Source organism: Peromyscus leucopus, chromosome 19 (genome assembly GCF_004664715.2).
Source record: "Peromyscus leucopus breed LL Stock chromosome 19, UCI_PerLeu_2.1, whole genome shotgun sequence".
In the NCBI taxonomy this organism is placed as follows: Eukaryota; Metazoa; Chordata; class Mammalia; order Rodentia; family Cricetidae; genus Peromyscus; species Peromyscus leucopus.
Genome location: NC_051079.1, coordinates 11,527,016 through 11,542,299, shown reverse-complemented (window position 1 = coordinate 11,542,299; position 15,284 = coordinate 11,527,016). Strand labels below are relative to the sequence as shown.

Sequence of the window (15,284 nt, the reverse complement as noted above, 5' to 3'; positions counted from 1 at the left end):
TAAGGGTAAGAGTAACCATTCCCATCATACACGTCCATGAAATTGTCAAGGGATACATTTAATAAGAATTATAATAATCAAATCAAATAATCAAAATGAATGCTGATTGACTATTTTGGTCTTAGATTTAGGATTTGATTCTGCAGCAAGAGAGGAAAACTTAGAACAAGAGAAATGCTTTGGTAACTTCTATTTTTAAAGTAAAATGGGCATTTCATATTTAGTAATAAAGAAGTATTTTTAACCCCTAGCTAGTCTAAAATGTGGGAGCAGAAACAGTTTGAGGAGCAACAATAGTCATCTATTTCACTGAGTGAGAAGCTAGAAGGTAATGCGCCCAAAATACTCCCAAACTTCAGTACTATTGGAGAAACTGAGAGACGATATTCAGCTTGAAAAACCTGTTGTTTTTAACTTGATGATGTAAGTCAACAATTCAAACTAAGTTAAGCAATTCAGTCTTATGCTTTAGCATAGATATCATTTAATGCAACTAGATGATCAATATGTAGCTACATAAATAGATAGGTGATAGACAGGTAAATAATAAATTAAGTGATAGAAAAATGATATTTGATAGATGACAGATATATAAATGACAGAGATAGATAGATAGATAGATAGATAGATAGATAGATAGATAGATAGATAGATAGATAGATGATAGATAGATAGATAGATAGATAGATAGATAGACAGATAGATAGATAGAAAGATGATAGATAAATAGATAGATAGATAGATAGATAGATAGATAGATAGATAGATAGATAGATATGGCTTATTGGTAGATCACCCTGGGGGTTAGCAAGAACTTTTAAAGATCTTAAAATAAGCAGAGTTTGAGTATATTTGTAAAGGTTATTAGTCAGCTTTTTAAGTCTTATCTCAAAAACATTGCTAAATACTGGGGCTCAAAGTGAGAGCAGGGAGAAGTGAGAGGAGGAAGGAACGAACAATTTGAACTTACAACATTTGATTCCACTAAGGAATATTTAATAGTCTTGAGCTTACTTTAAAAAAAAAAAGCACAACCCAAGTGTCTTCTTTCTATGGAGTGGAGGGGAAATCTAGTCTGGTCATCTCAGCCTGTAGCAGGTACTCAGTGTTGACAGAACACCAAGCTCTTGTTCCGTAATGCATTTCAGGAACACACAAGGTGGCCATGAGAGGGAATCTGGGGTGACTCACCACCATCACTGTAGGAATTTCTACCCACAAATAGCATTTTGAGTCAGGAAGTGAAACCTGCTGATTCTTTCCAATTTAGACCCTAAGTCCACTGTGTGCCTGGGGCTGGGAGCACAGGTGGATCATCAGAGGGGGTCACACTGTCTGAAATAGAAACCGGTTCTGACAGGCCGACTTGGTGTCAGAGAGCAGGGAACCAAGTCAGTGCAAAACTGGGAAACTGAAATAGGACTAAAAAAGTAAATTTCGGACTGCCAAAGGGAGTGCTCCCCTGTTCTTCACAATCTCAACCAAAGGGAGTGCTCCCCTGTTCTTCACAATCTCAACCAAAGGGAGTGTCCCCCCCATTCTTCATGATCTCAACCAAAGGGAGTGCTCCTCTGTTCTTCACGATCTCAACATCCATCATGATTAGTTGTCATTTTCTGGATCAGTACTGAGAACTGACCATTTCCTCCTTACAATCAGTAGTTCAATTCTACACCAGTGACTCTTTAGTGCAATCAGTAAATGATCCTTTTAGAGACCTCCACACCCATCACAAAACCATCTAGAAGAAGTGCACTGACCTCTCTGTGTCCATAATGAAATGAGATGTGTGTCTTTTGAAGTCTCATGTCATTTTTTTCAATGAAAGATTTTAAATTGAAAATAAAATAGCATTCAATAATTTTGACAGATCATATTCATTAGAAAGCAATTAGAATCTGTTTATTCAAGTGGAAGAAGTCAGTGGACCAGATCTGTGAACCTTATTTTGCAACTTTCAAAATCCCAATTTTATACTTAGATGAGATACACACACACACACACACACACACACACACACACACACACACAGTATCAAGGTTTCAGAACCCAAAAGGTAGTCTTCATTTTATGAAATCTGACTTACCTTTGATTTTTTTGTCCCACTTTTCTCCTTCTAATTCCTTCCACTGTTTCTGTTCTTTATCACCTTCCAAATAATTCACAGCACATACTTCTTTAAAAAAAATATGGATGAAATGCAGAAAAGAAATCATGGTCAAAATATCAGCCTAATGTCAGGACAATTTAAGACTATCACAAAAGTTGAACACAGTATCGTCTCCCAAAAAGTATTACACTTAGTGATAAATCACCTGAGCAAATATGACACTTCGGCCATCACTTCAGTATCACAAGCTGATCATCGATAATCTGAAATTCATCCAATGTGATTTACACGTGACTTCAGGTGGCATGTTCACAATAAAACAAGCACATTGAAAAGATTGTATAAAATCACCAGTATAGACACTCATAACAGGTAAAAGTGCTAAGAATAAAGAACTGTGTGTGCCCAGCTGTATAAATGACATCTATATCACCCCCTCCCATCAGAGCTCAGGAAATGTTAAAGGTTGAGAGAGAAGATTCTGAGAACTAGAGGGTGGGGAAGAGTACTATGAAATGCTGCCTTCTGAACATGGAGTGGCTGTTGCACATACAAATTCACAGTAGCTGTATTTGTCTACTTAAGACCTGAAAAAGATCAAGCCAATTAAAATTCTAGCATGAATTGAGAGGGTTTTCAAAGCCCCAACCCTAGCTAAAGAGCTATTGGTAGTTGTCAGCCAGAAGAAGAGTCACGTTTTCTAGGCATGTGGCCCGTATTCCAGTGGGCGGCCCCATACCTATGCACTAATTGGATTCAGTGGATCCTATAAAACAGAATATTTTGTGCATGTAAGTACTTGTTTAAAGACTGAAAGAGAAGTGTATAAAGTTCGAATAAAACCAAAATGCATTTTGTGTTTAGATTTGGGTCCCTTTACCATCTTCTTTATAAATAAATATATGTGTGTGTATATATGTATACACACACACACACACACACACACACATATATATAAAGATTCCTGAAATCCAATATATTTATGGCCCTGAGCACTAATATGAGAGCCTTGGACTATATAGGAAGAGTTCATGAGAGCCAACTTTTAAAAACTTTTTATCGAGGTAAAGATTGCCTGACAGTTTCTGAGAATAAACAATAGTGGACACTGATGCAAGCATGTGAACATATCTGCACATACCCCCATGGGAAGGTTCCTTTACTGTCCCCATGTTACTGGAGAACACTCTGAGGCTGAGAGAGTTATGTAGCATGTCAAAGGTCACATGCCTAGTAAATCATACCAGACAGTCTAGTTTTGTAAGTCATATTGTCCATCAAGGTGTCACGCACTTGCCCCCAGATGTTTCAATACTTCACACACACACAACCTTGAAAATCCACACACACACACACACAATCCTTGAAAACCTTGAAAATAATATGCCTGACCTGATAAAAATTTCTAGCACTGTCCATACTGTGATTGATGCTACACAAGAATCTTAGCATCAATTTCATAGAGTCTATTAATTAATCCAGTATAAATCATGTCCTTCAGGGCCTTGGCACTTACCAATAATATTGATTCAGTACTGGACCACACGTATGCCATCCTGGTCATCATAGGTCTGGCCATCATAACTCTGAATGTCTTAGACCTCTGAGCTGTTCATCTGTCTTACTTTTCATGTCTTACTGGTTATGTCTTCCATCTACCTCCTTTAACACAGTTTTCATTTCACTTCTTTCCACTTCTACTGAAAGTCTAAATGCAGCTCCTCAATATCTCCTACCTAAATCATGGCCTACCTTCAATCGGTCACCTTTCCTTTCAATGAATTTCATACACTCTGCCTTTGAAAGTGTAGCAGGCAAACACTGTCAGTAGCCTCTCTTGAACAGAGAACTAAAGTCATCCAGAAGCTTTATTAGAATCAATACCAAAAGCTCCCTGGATGAAATTCCTGCAATTGGTGTTAGAAGAGCCAAATATATATGTTAGAAGTCAAATATATAGGAACACTATACAGAGTTCACAAAAGTTATTCTATTTGCAGTCGTACTAGGAGGGGAAAAATGATAATTGAAGAGAAATTTTGATGATGCAGTTTTCTAATAAATTGGGAACAATGACCCTTGAAGGACCATAAAGAAAGTGAATGTCAAGATAATTTATTATTGTTACATTATCTACCTCATTTTTCACTTCGTCTTACTGAACTATGATATCCTTAGAAAGTACCAAACATCCCCAACATTAATGAACATTTTAGCAGTGTATAAAAAGCAGGAAGAAAAGAGCAAGCACAATGCATTAGTGGTTTTCTCCTATCTTAGCATTTCAACATCAGAAGTGCTAACTGGGTGAGTAAATGCATAGGATTGCCATAGACAGTCTTGGATTTAGAAGGCGGATCAGTAATGGTCATCGGTTTGCAGCCCTCTATGGAGACATACCCCCCTTTCACAGGCGGTTTGAGTACCCCTTACCCCATTGCAAAACTGATATCCCACAGATTTACTGAGAGCTGTTGTTCTCATTGCAGGAGAGCCAGTTTTTATGCTTGCCGCTTGGACAAGCATTTATACGTGATTGGCGGGAGGAATGAAACCGGCTACCTGTCCAGTGTGGAGTGCTACAACCTGGACACGAACGAGTGGCGCTATGTGTCCTCTCTGCCTCAGCCGCTGGCAGCCCATGCAGGAGCAGTGCACAATGGGAAAATATATATTTCAGGCAAGCCGTTCCCCCATTTTTCTTTCTAAAGTTCATCGGCCGGGGCACTTACCTGACCCAGATGTGTCTGTCTTTCACAGGGGGTGTGCACAATGGAGAGTACGTGCCATGGTTGTACTGCTATGACCCTGTCATGGATGTCTGGGCTCGCAAACAAGACATGAACACGAAACGTGCCATCCACACTCTGGCTGTGATGAATGATCGCTTATATGCAATTGGAGGGAATCATTTGAAAGGTGTTTTCCTGTTTGTTTGTTTGTTTGTTTGTTGGTTTTGTTTTGTTTGTTCCTACCCCATTAACATTTGCATGGCATGCTCCTTGTTTAGGAATTTCTTGTTAGATAATCATAGTTAACTACGTAAAAAAACATGTTGACTAAATACAATCTACTGTGTGTAAATTAACAGTACCCTGGAGCGAGCATTTACTGTGTTTTAATTCTGCAGATAGGATTATGTTTAAGTTACCACGCACATTAAAGAAATGAATAATGATGTCTAAGGGAAAGAAACAAGACCATTAATATCTGAAAAAGCACAATTTGTTGTAACAGTGAAGCCAGCGAAATAAATTATTCCTTATCTCCAAAGTTGTCATAATGAATTGTCCTCCAGAAAATTGTTTTTTGCTGCAGTCATAAAGAACTGTACTTACAGGTTCACAGAGCTAATGTATGGATTTTTTTCTTAAAGCAAAACATGGTGTCTAAATTTAGAATTATTTCTTTTAAGTACTGAATATCAAGTGATCTGTGATTCTCAAGTTGAATTGCTTTTTTTTAATTTAAGGCATTTTTAAAAGACATTGCTTGCCTTCTCTCCTTCTCTGTATATGTTTATAACTACAACCTTTTACAGTTTGTGCACACTTTATAAACTTGTGGGTGTGCATCACACTACATTTGGTAGGAAACAGACCCATGGTACTGAAATTTACCTGACCTACTTTGGGCCTCGGTTTCCTCATCTCAAAAATTAAGAAACTGGTCTCAACTGAACTCTAAATTCTCCACCAGCTGCTGAGCGCAGTGACAGGCACACCTGTGTTATTACTAGTCAAGCCAATGTGCTCACTCATCTTACTGCAGTGTATGAATCCAAGAGTAGGTTAGACGTGGAAAGTTTTTCTAATCCATATTTACACTTAAATTTAATAAAAATCACACAGGCTAACTTTCACATTTATATTTTGAATTCATGTTCAACTGAAAATCTGATGCTCTAGTGTGTGCCTGCTGCTCATCTCCATGCCCACCCCGCCCCCAAAATAGAAGAGGACTGTCTCCAACTACACACAGTTCCATTCTTTCGGCTCCTTCCAATTTCAGTGCACACTCTGTTCCCTCACCTCAATGTTTTATACTAATTCTGTGGCTTTCAAAATCAAGCATGACTTCTTCTCCTTTCATTTTCAAAAGGCATTATCTATATTTCTTAATGACTTTTATATTCAAGATTATGATTGGACAGAAAGATTACATAGTAACACTCTAAATAACAAAAATGTGAATGTGCACACATAATAATGGACATGCATGCATCAAAAGTAAACGGCTTAGGATGTAGCTCAGTTGGTGGTGTTTGCCTAGCATTCATAAGGCCCTGGGCTCAAGGCCTAGCATCACAGAAAATGGACATGGTGATTCATACCTATAATCTCAGCACTGAGGAGGTAGAGGCAGGGGAATCAGAAATTTAGGATTATCATTGGCTATACCAAATTTGAGGCCAGTCTGGGCTATATACCCTGTCTCATATACATAATACATACATACATACATACATACATACATACATACATACACATATATGTGTGTATGCATATTATATTATCTACATATAAATATAAATAATAATTATATATACATATAATTTCAGGAGAAATAAGGACAAAGGAAGGTTATGGTTTGAATCCTAAATAAATTAAATGTTGTGTCATCCCATTCAAGACATAGATTACAGTAGATCTGTAAAAGATGGACACTGACCATATCCTTCTGTGAGACTGGTACTCACCATCTATAGCATGTATGGAACGAGGGGCAAAGAAGGTGGACATGCCCCTAAACGATGCCCTAGAACCCCAGAATCTAGAATTCTCCCCATATGCTCATTTGAAGCAGATAGAAAATTCGCAGTGGGCATATTGCTCCATTGTAACACCGCCTGTCTGGTTTATTTGTATAAGCAATTAGTGGCCTGAAATAACCTGTCCGCTTTCTCAGGAATGGAAATTCTTCCTTGGAACTTGTTTTCTCAACTATGATCAAAGAATCTGGATATTAGTTAATGTATGCTTATAGATTGTCAGCTAGAAAATATCCATAGCACGCATTTAAGTAGACAAAGTATCATTTGTATAGCCTCCTCTTTCTTCTCTGCAGCCCAGGCTGGCCTTGAAACCATGATCCTATCTCAGTCTCTCAGGTGATGAGGTTACAGCCATGTGCTCTTACTTCTACCTTTCAGAAGATTTTTTTCACTGGGCTAGTAACAAGGTCACCAAGAACAATATAGCTTCTGGGCTCTTCTGAAGGAGCCCTGCCTGTAGTTCAGGGATTAAAAAGCCTCAGAGGAACCTTCATGGTATCAAAAGACAAAGTGGGTAGCACCTAAAGAATGATATCTGAGGTTAACCTCTGGCCTATACACACACACACACACACACACACACACACACACACACACACACAAGCACTCTCACTCACACACAAACATACACACATACACTCATACATACATTCCCTCTCTCTCTCTCTCTCTCTCTCTCTCTCTCTCTCTCTCACACACACACACACACACACACACACACACACACACACACAGGAGAGCAGGGAGACAGCAGAGAGGAAGAAGACCCTCAGAGCTTAGAGCCCCAGCTCCAAACCTTGACCCTTGAGAAATTCTCTGCTCATCATTGAGGTTGTTTATACATAGTCAGGTTCTAGGAAAGGCTTAAGATCCTGAAAAATGAATTTTAATTGATTAAACTATTTTAAGAGAGTTAAATAGTCAAGAAAAGCAATATAGTTTAGCCTGTAGAAGTCTGAGTTCTGATGCCCATCCCTCTGTATACAGATGTCACTGTTAAAAACAAAATTGTTTTCTTAAATCTTTTAAAATAATGTTATACCCAAAGTCTGTTGAAGTCTTTTGTTTTTTTTTTTTTAGAAGTTTCCGACATGTCTCTCAATTTCACTAATATTTATGCATTTATGTCTTCAAAGACACAATTGTTTACTTCTTAGCTCCAGCCTTTCTGGTTCTTTAAAAAGAAGCTGTAGCCTTAAATAGACTGTGGGAGTCACTATTTTCCTCCATGTTTGCCTTTTCCTGTCCCTTAGGTTTCTCCCACCTTGACGTCATGCTTGTAGAGTGCTATGACCCAAAAGGTGACCAGTGGAATATTCTCCAAACCCCCATCCTGGAGGGTCGAAGTGGCCCTGGCTGTGCGGTGCTTGATGACAGCATTTACCTGGTGGGGGGCTACAGCTGGAGTATGGTAGGTGTCTGTTTCTCTCCTCCTCCTGTGTGTGCTCACTTCTGTCCCTGTTTCTCTTCTCCTTCTGTGTGTGCTCTCTTCCGTGCCTGTTTCTCTCCGGCTCCTCTGTGTGCTCACTTCTGCTCATTTCCCCCGCTCTCATCCTACATGGACCTTCAAGAACATCAGGATCTTGTGGAGGTGGCACAGCACTGTGAGCAGGTAGACAGAACCGGCATGGGTGCAGTAGAAATGGCTTGCTACCCATCGACTGTCCCACAGCAGGGGTTACATCTCCAACTTGCTCCTGTACCCATGTGTTTGCAATTCTGGTTTCCAACTCCAAGCCAAAATGAAATGATTTTCCAAATGTTCTGTAGAAACTGAATAGGAAAATCTGAACAGTTTCTGACCAGAAGGAGCAAAACATGGAAATTAGTTCTTCAATGTCTGTGAATTCTATTTAGGACATGAACTTGCTTTTCGCTCCCCCTCCCGTCATGAAAATTTACAAACATAAACACACACTGAAATGATGGTAGACCTTCCCTTCCCCATCATCAGTGTCGCCATCCATCAATAAACCCTTCCTTTAAAGTTTAACTGAAAAAAATGTGAAGCAAATCCCAAATGTCCTATTTCACCCTAGAGATCTCAGTATTCATCTTTTAAAAAGTTATTCTCTTGTGTAAAAAAAGATATTCTCTATATAACCAGTTATCAGAGCCCCCCCCCCCAAAAAAAAACCTGTAAGTGTAGCTTTATGTCCAATCCAAATTCAAATTTTTCCTATTGGCTTACAAACAGAAAGTTGTATCTTTCAAATCAAAACATTCAAATCAAGATCTCACATGTATTTGGTTATTATGTCCCATAGACCCCTCTCGGTTTAGAACATTAATTACCTCTGTCCCACTTTGTGTTCCCTGACTTGTTGACAAAATAATCACATCTGTCACCCAGAATACCCCACATTGTGGGAATGCTAATAACCTTCTTGTGTTGTTTAAAATAGTTCTTCAGACTAGAAGTCTGAAGTTGATTAGGTTAGTCAGGAGTTGATTAGGGTCAAGCTTTTTACTATTTATTCATATTTTTATTTTGTTTATGCTATCTTTTGTAAAAAAAAAAAAAAAAGAAGAAGAAAGAAAGAAAAGAAAAGAAAAACAGTATCTTGGAAAGGAGACTATGTGTTTAGATTACATCAAATCGGGAGAGACCTCAGGCCTAGGAGTCAATTTCATTACTCTTACAATGATGACTATTTTGATATTGCCTTCTTTATCTATGCTAGTTTTATAAGATCAATTTGGAGTTTTAATAACATTTTATTTATTTTGCATCCAACAAGTTTATGATACAAAGTTTTTAAAAGTTAATTATATAAAGGCAAATACAAGTTGACTTATAAACCTGGGTTTTCACACATGTGCCTGTTGTCTGGAGCAAATTGTTCACTACAAGAGTAGAGATGCATTCAGGCAGACATCAAGAATATACGTTCAGAAAATAGCATGAGTTTTGTTGGGGTTTTTATTTGTTTCCTATGATTTAATTTGGGAAGGAAATTTTTACTCAAGCATTAGCATTGAAGTTGACAAAGGCACCACAATTAAAGCCGTTGTTATTTGCTGTGTGGCCTCTTGAAAATAAATAAGTCAATATGTGGAGATGTTTTCAGTCTACTTAAAAATGCCTCGCTGTTTTGAGTCTCATTCTCCACAGTAAAACATAAAAATAAAAACAAAGACATGAAGCAACAATCTAACATCCACTTGACTTCAACCATTTAAATAATAATGTGTGTCTTATTTTTTCTTTAATTTAAACCTACTGGAAAACTCCCATTTGGGAGCCAGTTGTTGGAAAGTGGTCATTGAACATTGAAGATGTTCTAGGTATTTATTTGAGTTTGATCACTGACTGTCAAAAATACCCCACAAGGACTAGGGAGGGGCTTGGTTAGTAAAGTCTCATTTTGCCTGCATGAGGACCTCAGTTTAGTATCCAGGAGTCCCATAAAAACAAAAACTCTAAATGTGATGGCTTGTGACTTTAGTTTAAGCATTGTGGAGGTGGACGAGGCAGACACTAGCCTACTTGGCAAGTTCCAAGCCCAGGAGAAATCCTGTCTTAAAAAGAAAACGTGGACACTTGAGCTAAGCAACACTGGAGTTTGCCTCTGTTCTCTACAAACATGTACATGCAAGCATGCTCACTTGCACACATACACATGCTCCTGAACACGCGTGCGCGCGCGCGCGCACACACACACACACACACACACACACACACACACACCTACAAGATTTTGAAATGTCAGTTTCAAATATTTCCTTGGAACACAACAGCTGAAAACCCATTGAGCGCAGTTGCAATGTTTTAGGCTGAACAGAGAGTCGGTCTTCCCAGAGAAGCTGTGAAGAGTGACACATGACCGTTGCTGCTCTGAGTATCTTCCCCTAAGTACTCCCTGCTCTGCCGTTCCAGGGTGCCTACAAGTCATCTACGATCTGCTATTGTCCAGAAAAGGGAACCTGGACTGAACTCGAAGGTGATGTGGCTGAACCCCTGGCAGGCCCAGCCTGTGCGACAGTCATCCTACCAGCCTGTGTTCCCTACAATAAATAACAGCAGGAAACCCTGGCACAGTGCCACGTCGAGGATGCGGTGACAGGTGAGGCTGCCGTCCTGCATGAACCATGCATTCCAGGGGTACATGGCCAAAAGCCACCTCTGCTTCCTGACTCACAAGTAACTACAAAAGAAAGAGGCCTGCTCTTGAGCAGAGACTGTTGTCTGCAACTCAGATCACACTCAGCTTGCAGTGGTGGCGACTCTTCCATATCAGACTGGTTAACTTGTTCCACCTTTACACAAAGTCATGAGGAGATGAACTTTCAAAGAGAGAACGATAAACCCCAGAAGATTGGCCCCAGAGACCTAAGATCCGTATTGTGCATTGTGTCCTAACTGCATGTGATAGACGTTGACATTTGGAGGATATTTTGTACATGAATGATTCAAAATCCGACCCACCAGAATGTTGACCCTGCATTCCAGAAATTGCCACTTGATTCTGTATCTGTCACGCTTGGCTTCTTCACCAAAAACCACAGAAGATGGAAGATGGGCATCTTTGTTTCTACACAGTCATAGTTTGTATTCCTTACAGCTCACAGGAGATTAGGGAAAAGTAAGTTGTTGGTCTCTTTAGCAATTGTTCTCTGCCAGAGTCTTAATTTCATGTCTTTGATTCTCCTTGAAAATTAAAACCAAGTACACTCTGTCGCTCTTCAGCTCCCAGAAGCTTCTGATTCCTCATTTCTTGTAGCATTTTATGTAGTGAACATAAGGACAATTTACCTCGAAAGACAAGACCAACAAATTCCATCCTAGAATATTTCAGAAATTCTGTTGGATAACAATTTATCCCAAATTCAATCCAAAACAAAGCTGACAAATCACTTTCAGGAATTCAGGCACACAAGGAAAACCTTCTCTTGAGTACAACCTCAATTATCTTTCTGGTTCTTCAAACACATAACTTACAGCTGAAGAGCTTGCTCAGTGGTTAAGAGCACTTGCTTCTCAGGCACAGGACCTGGGTTTGGTTCTCAGCACCCACATGGCGTTTACAACCCTCCATAACTCTAGTTCCAGGGCATCCATCGCACCAGGTACGCATGCAGTGCACTTACATACTTATAAACAAAACACTTGTACATGTAAAATAAAAGTAAATATTTTAAAATAATTAATAAAAAAATTTGCAAATTCATAGCACCTGACAGTATACTTCCTCACCTTTAGCTGGCTTTAGACACTCAATTCTCTTATTCCTCCGCTCATCACCAGAGATGCCTGGATGCGGTTGCGTGAGAATTGATACTTGTCTTTAGGAACTGAAAAAGATCAGGAGAGCATGACATGGTCTCTTTGTGGCCAATCAGAAAAGCAAAACTAACAGGAACATGAATTTGACTTTCAAGCTCATCTGAGTTTGACCAACAACTGGCACTTATAAGCGCCTAAATATTATTTTTTAACCACAAAGAAGTGTGAACCCTTCAACAAATGTGATATTCAAAATACCAAGTAAAGGAAGCCACAGATGAGAACAAATGCCTTCACGGTAAGCTTTCGTGAGCACCTCAAGATGGCTGGGCACACCAGAATCCAACAACGTTTCTACAGAAAAGTGCAATCTTTGTTGTTTTGTATGTATTTGTATGTTCAGATCCAAAGGATCCGTTGTAAAAATATATATATATGAATATATATACATAACCAGTGCAATCAGCTTTCTTTTTTTTCCTTGAAAACATATGAATATATTAAAGAAAGACAATAAGAATGGGGGAAACTCCCCCTGGCATCCTGAAGAGCACGTGCTGTTTCAGAAACCATATTCTCAGCCATCGCCGTTTCTTCCAAAAGTCGTTGTTTATACAAGCGTTTCAGCTTTCCTTAGATTTGTTCTTTGCTTTATTTTTTATCACTAGCCAAATTAAATAAAAGCACTTATGAGAACTCTAAAGCTTTCTGTATTTCAGAGAGATACAAATTTCTAGAAAGTGAGAAGGGAATAAAGTCACAGAGAATGTAAATTTTGTACAGTACTAGGATGTAAATGAAGCTTGCTTGGAAGGGGGAAAATTTAAATAAAAACTTTATGTATGAATTTATCTGTCTCTCATGCACCTCCTTATAAAGCACATGTATAAATTGGATTGTTTCAAGGTTTTTAATATATAAATGCCTAAATATTTTTATTCTACAGATATGCTTTGCAGGTCTGTTTCACTTTCTCATCATATGTAGAAGCATATGGTATAGACAACTTAAAAAATTATGAAATGCTCCTAGAAAATGATTGTGAGTTGAAAATTATATGAGTAAATCTAAGTTTTCTATCACAAGTACATTACAAGAAGATGGAACTTATCCAAGATTGAATAACTGAATGTATATGGGAATTCTTATAAATACCTTAGTAACCAATAGTGCATGTAGATGTGTATTAAAACAGCTCCATGCTTCCTAAAGGATAACAGAAGTCCATATTTAATTAAATCAATTATATAAATGCGAAGTAGTTAAGTTGATTTTCCTTTAAAGCAAGTCTGACAAAGAAGTTGTGCATGGAAATTAGAGAGTCTATGGGTGAGACAGGGAGAAAGCAGACCCACAGCTAAAAGGAGCAACTGGACCATGGTCCAGGTGTGCTTTCTATCGCTATGATAAAACACTGACCAAAACCAGCTTAGGTAGTACAATAGAGTTTATTGGGCATACTCTTCCACATTGCAGTCTGTCCCCCAGGGAAGTCAGGGCAGGAGATTCGGGTAGGAACCTGGAGAAGGGAACTGAGGCAGAGGCCATGGAGGAATGCTATTTACTCACTTGTTTCTCATGACTTGTCCCCTTTGCTTCCTTACATATGCCATAACCACCTGACCGGGGCGGTACTACCTATAGTGGACTGGGTCCTCCCGCATCAATCATTAATCAAGAAAATGTCCTACAGACTTGCCTACAGGCCAATCTTATGGAGGCATTTTCTCAATTAAAATACCTTCTTCCCCGATAAGTCTAGGTTTGTGTCAAGTTGAAAAACCCAACCAGTACAGCCACTCTTCTGGCAAAGAACTGTGCAAAGTCAGGACCTAGTATCTGAAGCCTGCAAGCTGGAGAGAACTGACTCAATCGTTGCCTAGAACATTGTTCACATGATTATGTTCACAAAGGACTGACAACCTTCCAGAGTATCTCCTGAGAGCAAGAGCAATGGATTTCTTTTTCCTTCCAATGCATCTCCTCTCCTGCACACTTAAAACAAAAATCCCTCTCAAATGCAGCCTCCACTGGCACCTTGTAAGCCAAGCAGAAAAGCAGGGCTTCTTCTAACATCCCAAGACCAACTTTCATGGGCAGTTAAGGACATGCTTGTCTTTTTCCTAATCTCAAGGAACCTCCGAGTTTGAGTTCACACATAGGCTATATCGTTTAACTCTGACGTGTAGTTATCTAATGCTTGATCAATTCTGAGGTAAAAAAGGAGAAATATTCTGGAGAAAAAAATACATTCTTTCCAAGCATATGTCTCCTAACTGAGAAAGCCAAAGGAATAGGCACAGGGAGTGCATTTCTCACTAAGTAAGTTGCCTGTCACCTTAAACTCTAGATTTGTTCTCTACAAGCTGATTTTTCCCCAGGTGTCTGGACCTTGTCAACATGGTGAGTATTGAGTATTTACTACTGATACCCCAGAGGGCATTGTTAGGAATGTCACACTTCCAATTAAAGTTGATTCTTTATATCAAAATATAGGTGCTTCTTGGCTGATGGTGTGGTCATGTCCTGGCAAGGACTGAAGGTTGAAAATATTGTAATGTGAAGGTGTGTCTCATTTACCTTACTGAACACCCTCGCAATATAATCCATTGTAGAAAATCACCTTAACGGCAATGACAGCCATGGCTCACTACCAGTGCCCAGCATCGTTTAAAAAATTATACCACGTATCACTAATCTGAAGAAAAAAAATAAGATAAAAAGTCTGAACACATCTTGCCTTTACACTCTCTCAAAAGCCAGGGCCATCTTATTTAAGAACGAGCACACAGATGTGCATGCACAAATAAAACTAGCACGGCATACCAACAGCAGCCAGGAACACTTGAAACTTTGGTGGGAGCTAAAATGGGAAGAGGATAAAGGTGAGTGTGGGAAAATACTCAGCTTGAGAGCACGTTCTGTGTAGCCATAGCTATAGAGCGAAGATTTGAACAGCACAACAAAGAGGTACTGATTACTGGTTGAGGTTACTTCGTGAATATTCAGTCTGTCTGGTGTTGCCATAACAAGGCACATTGGTATACAGTGAACAGAATCAGTGGCTGTGGTAGTTTATCGTCAAATTGACTGGATTTAGAATCACCTAGGAGACACACTCCTGGGCATGTCGGTGAATGTGTTTCCAGGGAGGTTTGAGTGATGAAAGAAGG

General features: G+C 39.1%; 1 protein-coding gene across 1 annotated transcript in view; it reads left to right on the top strand.

The window, feature by feature from the left end:
• Klhl14 (kelch like family member 14) overlaps positions 1-12,962 on the top strand; it is a 109,746-nt gene extending 96,784 nt beyond the window's left edge. Inside the window, exons 5-8 of the mRNA XM_028887718.2 lie at positions 4,600-4,790; positions 4,871-5,029; positions 8,138-8,295; positions 10,765-12,962. Coding sequence (XP_028743551.1) covers positions 4,600-4,790; positions 4,871-5,029; positions 8,138-8,295; positions 10,765-10,905 — 649 coding nt within the window. The 3' untranslated portion in view covers positions 10,906-12,962. The remainder of the gene's footprint in view (positions 1-4,599; positions 4,791-4,870; positions 5,030-8,137; positions 8,296-10,764) is intronic.
• The last annotated feature ends 2,322 nt before the right edge of the window (positions 12,963-15,284 follow it).